Source organism: Monopterus albus, unplaced genomic scaffold (genome assembly GCF_001952655.1).
Source record: "Monopterus albus unplaced genomic scaffold, M_albus_1.0 scaffold355.1, whole genome shotgun sequence".
In the NCBI taxonomy this organism is placed as follows: domain Eukaryota; kingdom Metazoa; phylum Chordata; class Actinopteri; order Synbranchiformes; family Synbranchidae; genus Monopterus; species Monopterus albus.
Genome location: NW_018128235.1, coordinates 39,456 through 47,861, shown reverse-complemented (window position 1 = coordinate 47,861; position 8,406 = coordinate 39,456). Strand labels below are relative to the sequence as shown.

General features: G+C 42.4%; 1 protein-coding gene across 1 annotated transcript in view; it reads left to right on the top strand.

Moving 5' to 3' along the window:
• LOC109974967 (receptor-type tyrosine-protein phosphatase mu-like) overlaps window positions 1-8,406 on the top strand; it is a gene marked incomplete at its 5' end in the record, with an annotated part of 97,770 nt that overhangs the window by 62,925 nt on the left and 26,439 nt on the right. Inside the window, 3 exons of the mRNA XM_020625447.1 lie at window positions 2,299-2,310; window positions 5,289-5,479; window positions 6,801-6,809. Of these exons, the coding sequence (XP_020481103.1) occupies window positions 2,299-2,310; window positions 5,289-5,479; window positions 6,801-6,809 (212 nt within the window). The remainder of the gene's footprint in view (window positions 1-2,298; window positions 2,311-5,288; window positions 5,480-6,800; window positions 6,810-8,406) is intronic.

Below are 8,406 nucleotides of genomic sequence, written 5' to 3'. Positions count from 1 at the left end.
TATAATTGTTTATTTTTATAAATGTTTCATTATTAAATTAAATAGAATTTTTTTTTGTTTCATTTTATTTTTAAAATTTTATTTACTTGTCCTTTCTGAAAACGACGGTGGGCTTCACTCCATCCTCGCATCCACAACATCCTGCGTGTCATGTTTGACGTCACGTCTGTCTGTGACCTCCAACCTCTGCATGGACACAACATGCCTACATGGACTGGGGGGAAGAAAACTGGGAAAAAAACAGTCAGGCATCCTGTTACCTGCCTGTCCTGCTCTCTGACCATCTTGGTTATGATTTTTGAATGTCGCAGATGTTTGTGGATGTTCAGATTGTCTTTATTTAACATGAAATGAGCATGAAAAATAGAGTTAATCAAATTTGCAAAGAAAGCTGTGCTAAGCTAAGCTGGTTAGCCCTGCTATACAAAACACTGGACCCTTATCATCATCATGATACAGCTGGAAACAATTTACAACCAAAGACAAAGATTAGTGTTAACCGAGATTAGTTTGATAGAAAATGGTGTGAATATTGACCCAGAGTAGTGCTGTGAATAACAGTTATTTTCACTGCCAGTTAAATTATTAAGTCAAACAGTCAGGAGAAACTGCACCACAAGAATGAAAAAGATATATATATAGATAGATATCGTTGGCTTTCACAAGCTAAAAACAAATCTCATCTTTCAGGACTTAGGGAACTTCTTGTTAAATTACCGCTGCCTTAAGTATGTGTTTTTTAATCCAAATAATGAATGTTAAATATATTTGCAAAGTCACAGAATAGGGACAGAACATTTGTGCAAAGTGTTCAGTAACAACATGTTTCATTTGTGCACTAACTAAAGCTATTGCTAACTCAGGTCTTTTGTTAAGGATGAAAAAGGACACAGATTCTTTCCTGATCTAAAGTGTATCTTTATCAAAACCAACAGCTGAGACAAACTAAGCATTCCTGTGTACGGCAGCGTGTTGACGCCATGGTGAAACAAACAATTTGCTCTGTATCTTGTTATAACAAGAAACCTTTCTTGTTAAAATGAAATACTTTTCGCATTTTTACAAGATACTTTCACAAGACATTTCACATTATTAGGACATTTTATTTTCTCATCATCAGACTATTTTATTATAACAAGATGCTGTGATAACGTCATTGAAATATAGTTTAAAGTTTATGGCTCAAAGAATCTAATATGACAACACACACTCTAGAGTGGATCATGTCATTTCTACAGTTGTTCCTCAAGAACCATGTGTCATGCCGAGTTCTGCCTGCTGAGAGGCACATGCCCTTTGCAGGAGCATCGCAGAAGCGTCGTGCACAGCACTGGCTGGAGCACATCCATCTCAGCAGCCTAGCCCTCAACACCCTCCCAAGCCAACTTTTCACACAACAGTGCACTTAGGAGCTGCACTTCAGTTGGTCCTTGAGAGTCACTGACACACAAACCCATGCGCAATATTTACTTAAAAATGCACATGAATGCAGCTCATGAGCCACGAAACCTTGCACATCATGATCGTGTTACAGGCACTACTCACAGCAAGTAAAGTCAATGTGTACGCTGCTGGCACTCAGACTGTGCAGGTCAATGCAGAAATGATATGATCCACTCTAGTGTCAGTTACCATATCAGATGGTTCTTTGGGCCATAAATGTGAAATTAGGCTATGGTTACCATAGTATGTCCTCATAATGAGAAAATATACTGTTGTATTAACATGAAAAATATCCCGTTTCAATGTGAAAGTATCTCGTAAACATGAGAAAAGTATCTTTTTATCACAAGAACTGTTTATTGCTACAACAAGATACTATATTTTTTGCTTATGTTGGCAGCAGTGCGCTGCTGTACTAGTGAGTGCATCTGTTTCCTTGAACACATTTGTGTAAAGAAATTTGTTTTCTGACAGATAACCTCATTTTATAGGGTCGGCCTTACAATCACATGCAATTGCTGTGCCTTAAGAAAGTTACCAAAACTCGGATTCTAAATGTGCTGATAGACTAATTAAATGTCCAAGTGAAGAAAGAGGAACACTAAAACAAATTCACAGAAAGTCTTGTTTCTCCTCTCTCCTCAGGCTTCAGGTTCTGATGTTAGCCAAGTCCTATACTGAGGGTACAGTTAGCCAGGTTCAAGTTCAATAGAGCTCCTGCAGCATAATGAGCTAGTTTCCTGTTTGAGTCTTGCTAGCTGTGTGTTAGCGGTAGAGCAGCTTAAAGCCAAAATTGTTGCTTATACCCTGTCTCCTCTCTTCTTCTTCCTCTCTTTTATTGTTCTCTGTGTAAAGTGCCCATTAATGGTAAGTGGTTGAATTTGGGGCTAATGGGGAGTGCTCGTGGTTGGGGGGGTCACCACTGCGCATGGAACTACACCCACTATCTACTGTGATGTCATCAGTTAGCATAGCAATGCTTCATTTTTACCCTTCTGTGAAATTATGACATCACAATTCCCAACTCATTCCATCATTTCAACCCCAACCAATCAAGTTTCAGCTCTGCCCATCTGTCTTTCTCCGATTGGTTTCCATCATTGTTGTCGTGGGTGACTCATCCATCCGCTCAAAAACCGCCACCTCCATCACATCACCCATCTCCTCACCTTGGTTGGGCTGTTTGGGATACAGAGTTTTTGATTGGTCAGTCAGCCCCCAGGCTAGCCAATAAGAACAGAGTTAGAGAGTGTAGTGGAGAGTATGTTCGTTGAGTTTTTGTTGAAATGTTCACGTCAGAGTCCTGGATGGCTTTTCAAGGGTTCAGAGGATGATTAAAACCAGTTTACCAAAAGGTTTTTTCTGTTCCAGGGCTCTGAACTCTGCTCTTTTCACACTGTCGCTCCAGGAACCTGGACAACATCTGGACCAGTGCACATACAGTGGTACTGGATCTGAATCAACATCTAGTTTGTCTCTTCTGATAAATTAGGGTTTACCATCTGATTATTGATCCTTGATCAAAATTTACAGCAGCAGTGTGAAAAGACACCAGCACCAGTCACCATCCTCTCTCCAGCCATGTGATCTGATGTCACGTGATGTGTGTGCCATTCATCTGTGTTGTTATGGTAACAACATGGTATCCGTGGATGTGGACCAGGACTTATTGTCATATCGTTAACAGAAGAATGATAAGAAGTGAAATGGGATGTAAAGCTGAGCAGACCCTGTACGGTTTTAGCAATTTAGTATGCAGCATGGTTCACATTTAAATGTGCTTTTCTGCACGGCAATGATAAAGGAAGTGCTCTGGCTTTGTCCCACTGATTATTAGCCCTGGTTGCACTGTGATGGTTTTTGCGACATACCTTATTTACAACAGCAGAATGTCTCACAACAGACTGTAGTTTCCATTTCAGTCAATTTATGACATTCCATTAATCCACTTTCTGCCGCCTACCCGGAGTCAAATGGCGGTGCCAGCAGAATCAAGAACGTAGTACAGCTGTCCCTCTTCACAGCAAGTAAAGTGAAAGCACTTATAATGCAAGAAAAGATGCGAGGACAGACAAACTGAGGAAACACATTTTTAGATATGTGATGTCCTTTCCTCTGATCCTTCATCTGAAGCGTCCAGTCACCAACTGATATGCGATATAATAATGCGACAGTCCATGAAAGACTTGAAGGATGGTCTCTTGTGTCCTCGGTCATGTCTCCTCCACACAGCCCCTTCGCTCCTCGATCCTCTGACAAGCAACAAGGGAACTGATACATCTCTAAAGACTGCTGATCGGAACGACATTGAAATTAAGCAAGCATGAATCAGTTAACGAAGATGGGATGCACCCAGAGTCTCTCCAGGAAGATCTTCGTCTTCCGCTGGTCCTCCTACTGGCTGTACGGGCCTGCAAAACTTGAAATGGATTTATTCACTGTTATTAAATATTCCATAATCCATTAAATATTAGCCTGTATTTGATCAATACTTCCTGAATTGATAAATACTGTAGTTCCTGAATTTTTTTTCATAATAGAAACTTTGAGCTGAGGCTACAAGACTGCAAACCAGTTGTAGGTAACTTTTAACTTTCTCATAGTGAGAGCGACCAGACGTTATGATACAAATCTGCAAATGGAACAGAAAAAAATGTGGTCATTACGTCTGGGATGTTGGAGGGGTGGTGCCAAGATGTGGGATCTTAAATGGAACATAAACTCAGAAACACGCTGGTTTTGTTGTTCGCAGCTCCAGCAGCACCCGACCAGCTGGTGATGTGCTGCTGACAGAGTTTTATGGAAATCAAACCAGTATTTCAAGATAATCAACTTGATGCAAAGGAGCTTGGGCACTTCAAGGATCAAGCAGTTGATGAAAAATGAGGCGGAATTGTTTGTCTCTTTCTATAATGTCTCATTTAATCATTTTAGTTGTTCACTTTCAGGTTGTTGCAATGTGCGTTAGTGACTAAAAATGAAAATGCTTCTCAGAAAACATTATTATGGGTCATGTGTCTCTGAGTTGTCGTTACTCTCATATGCTGGAAGCTAACCTGAATTAGATTTTAAAAGCTCTTTTCAAATTTCATGATTTTACAAGAGATCTTCAGCAGTGGTGTTGGGAAGTCCGATCACTGCCATTGTTCCTTTGGGGAGTTGTTCCATGTGTTTCGACAACACCATCCATCCATCCATTTTCCTCCGCTTATCCGGAACCGGGTCGCGGGGGCAGCAGTCTAAGCAAAGATGCCCAGACTTCCCTCTCTCCAGACACTTCCTCCAGCCCCTCCGGGGAAATGCCGAGGCGTTCCCAGGCCAGTCGAGAGACATAGTCCCTCCAGCGTGTCCTGGGTCTTCCCCGGGGCCTCCTCCTGGTGGAACATGCCTGGAACACCTCCCTAGGGTTTCGACAACATTCCAAACTAAAACTTAAACTAACATTCAATCTGGTGTGAATTTGGCTGATCCAGGAATAATGTGGCGGTGATAAGTTCAGGCATAAAATGAGGTTTATTGTGTACAGTGTCTGCACAGAATCAGGCTTAAACAAAAGAACCTAATGTGAATTTAATCAAAATAGTTTGACCTAAACTATCATGAAAGAAACCAAATGTGATATTATGAAAAGCCTTAAAACTGTGGCTTCCATATCATACAGGTCTGACTCCTCGTGGCTAGCACACAGTGTTAAAGTAGTCCTGGGTTCTGACCCGGTTTAGTCTGGTCCAGTCCAAGCCATATCCAGATGTGATTCCGGTCCAGCATCATATGTTCATCACACAATGTCTCTGTCCTGCTGTGTGTGGACTACAGCTGCAACCTGATCTGTCCTCTCTCCCCAGATGACAGCCATACCATGACCAGTGAAACCAGTAGTCTGGTCCAGTCCCACTATAAGCAACGGGAGTCTGAGCGGGAGGCGCTACCCTATCAGACAGGTCAGTTGCACCCGGCCATCCGAGTGGCCGACCTGCTGCAGCACATCACCCAGATGAAGTGTGCCGAGGGCTATGGCTTCAAGGAGGAGTACGAGGTGAGGTGTCACTGTGTCATTATATATTATTATAAAAGGGCAGTTCAGCACAGTTTCAACCACAGTGTAACGTAAGCCAGTGAAATATGGAAAACAGCACATTCCCCTTGCTGATAGCTCATTAGAAACAGAAGGTCATGTCCCATGCAGCCTCAGGTCTTAAAGGGTTAAAACTTCTGCAGCAGTCCAGTGATCATCAGAGTTTTGGTTTTATCTGTATTTATGTCCTCACACTGATGTTTATTTAATGGATCTGAACCGGGGAGTTAGCACAGGAGTGACTGGTAGGTTCAGCCCTAGTTAGCAGCAGCAGCAGCGATTAGTAAGCAAGAACAGTCACACTGACAGCGTTCGCTAGCAGCAACGGTCTGGAGGTTCTTGTGCAGCTGCTGCTGTGAGGTGTGCGCGTGTGCCCATTTTTATCATGACAAACTTACTATTGGATGTTACTTACCTGAACACACAACACACATATATGTGTGTGTGTTCAGTGTTCTGGTTGCATGCTACCAGCTGCCCTCAGGGCTAATCCATTATACATACTGAGTACAGACACTCGGAGTATTTTCACTTTCCATTTGCAGAAAGTTAGCAGTGAGTTCTTCTTCCAGTGATTGTCTTGTTCTCATCTGTCTGTCTGTTACAACATAAGGCTGCAACATTTCCCACAACCCCTGTCCAGAGACCAGGCAGCACCAGTGAACGTGGTATCCTCACCGTAATGTGTACGAGTCTAGATCCTGGTCCAGCTTATCACTCTGTTCTGTAGACCTCCACTTTTGTACACCAGCTATTAGCGATGCAGTGTTGATGGAAACATGTTCCCAGCTGGAGACTGAGGAATATGATTCAAATGTTTTAAGTGCTGTGCACATACATCACTATCACTATTGTGTTGCATATCATCATTAACACTTGTGGCGGTCAGATGTTTCATTAATGTCAAATAACTTGTGGTTAATGGTTGTTTGGTGGAGTCGTGTGCAGCTCACATGCTCTTCATCCTGATCATTTCTCATTGTTGGCCTAAACAAATTAAAAGTCATGTATCGAACACTGATGAGGATTAGGGCCACATGAAAAGATGAAATGGTCAGGTCTCACTTGGATCTCAAACTTTTCAACATAAAATTCATAACTTGATTGTAAACCAGACCTGTATCCAACAGTGTCACTGCTCTGGTGACTGGTGTTTAACTTGCTGCACTAGTGAGTTGAGCTGATGAATAACGAACAGACGTTCAGCTGAGCCCCACACTGATGCTTGTTATCTCCCTGATCCCTCCATGCTTCTCCTTTACTAATTAATCTGATTGGACAGCTTAACGAGGTAAGACGCCTTCTTGGTTTTTAGATTGTTAACATGCTGTGTTCTTGTCTAACAGATTAGAGACTAGTTAACGTCTCACACACACACACACACACACACACACACACACACACACACACTAGCTGAATGTTTGACTGATGTCTCTAGCTTAGAGCTGCTAAGCCCCAGTTTGTGGCTCTTGTGCAGTAGTGTTACATTCAAGTTACAGTGGCGACTGTCTGATTTGCTATGATAAACACCCATCCAGAAAATCATGTAAAATTGCTTTTTTGTTATGGAGGTTTTCCAGAAATCCTCAAAACTCTTTTGTCCAAATGTTTCCAAAACTCTTCTCAGACTCTTCTAATCATCTGGACGAGCCCCAGACTTTTCTCACCATCTGTCTGGAACGATGTGGACGAACCGGACTTGGACTTCGTCCCCATGGCTCCAAACACTCTTCTAACCAGCTGGAGTTCTCACCTTCCTGAATATCTCAAAAGAACATTTTTCATCCTAATGGTTTTGAGGATTTCTGAAGCACCTTCCGAGGTGCTTTACTGTAGAGAAATAAAAGGTGACCTCTGTTTGTGAGGCACAAACTGGGGCTATGAGTCACCATGTTTCTGTACACTTCCTCCAGTGAGCTTCCAGCCCTCTGTAGCCAACAGCCAGACCAGCATGTTTGTTTCACAAGATGCTGTTTGGTTTGTGTGCTGTTGGATCAGTAGCATTTGAAAAAGGAAAGTGAACTGCCTGCATTTGTGCCCAGAAGTCCAAGAAGAACCTTGTCTGTGGACAGAAGGGCCAACCTGACGATCTCATGTTCTGTTTGGGTCCTGTTTGACCTTCAATCATTGTTTTCATGACTAATTTGGTGAGAACTGCTGTCACGTTTGACAATTTCCCTGAATACTTCCACTGAAGTGACTGGAGAACTGACTAATGATGTTCCCATCAGTCTCAGCTGGACTTCACTGCTGCTCAGCTAATGTTAGAATGCTAACATGTTCTCTGGAGCTTTATGCAGACATGACAGGACCTGATGGTTCTTGTGGTGAATTGGCAATGTACAAATATAATTGCTTAAAAAATGTATTGGACTGAAATGGAACAGGACATGCAAATAATACAAAACAACAAGAAAGCAACACAAAATGACTACTATGGCCCATAAACCATCTACAACTCAAAACCACAAGAGAGACACAAAATCACAGCAAAAAGGTGTCACTGCTGGAAAACGGTGGTGTGTATATGGCTTTGTGTTTCCTCAGTGGCTGAGTTCTTAAATCCTCATCTGAGCTGTGACCTTTGACCTTATCAGTGACTGGAGAAGTTTGCTGGTGGCTGAAGGTTACACATAGCATTAGCATCAGAAAGCAGCTGAAATGAAAAGCCTGTTTCAGAGAGTGGAGGCGCTGCCAGCTCCCGTTCTTTCCTCATTTATTTGTCTGCTCCCTTTGTTCCCAGCTGTCAGTCATGTTGAAGTGTGTGTGTGTGTGGGTTTGTCTTTATATACTTGTGCGAACCAACCCCTGACGGAACCCCTTTCTTGTGTGGACATTTCTTCTTGTGTGGACCTTTTGGGTGGTCCAAACAAGGAAAATGCTAGGAT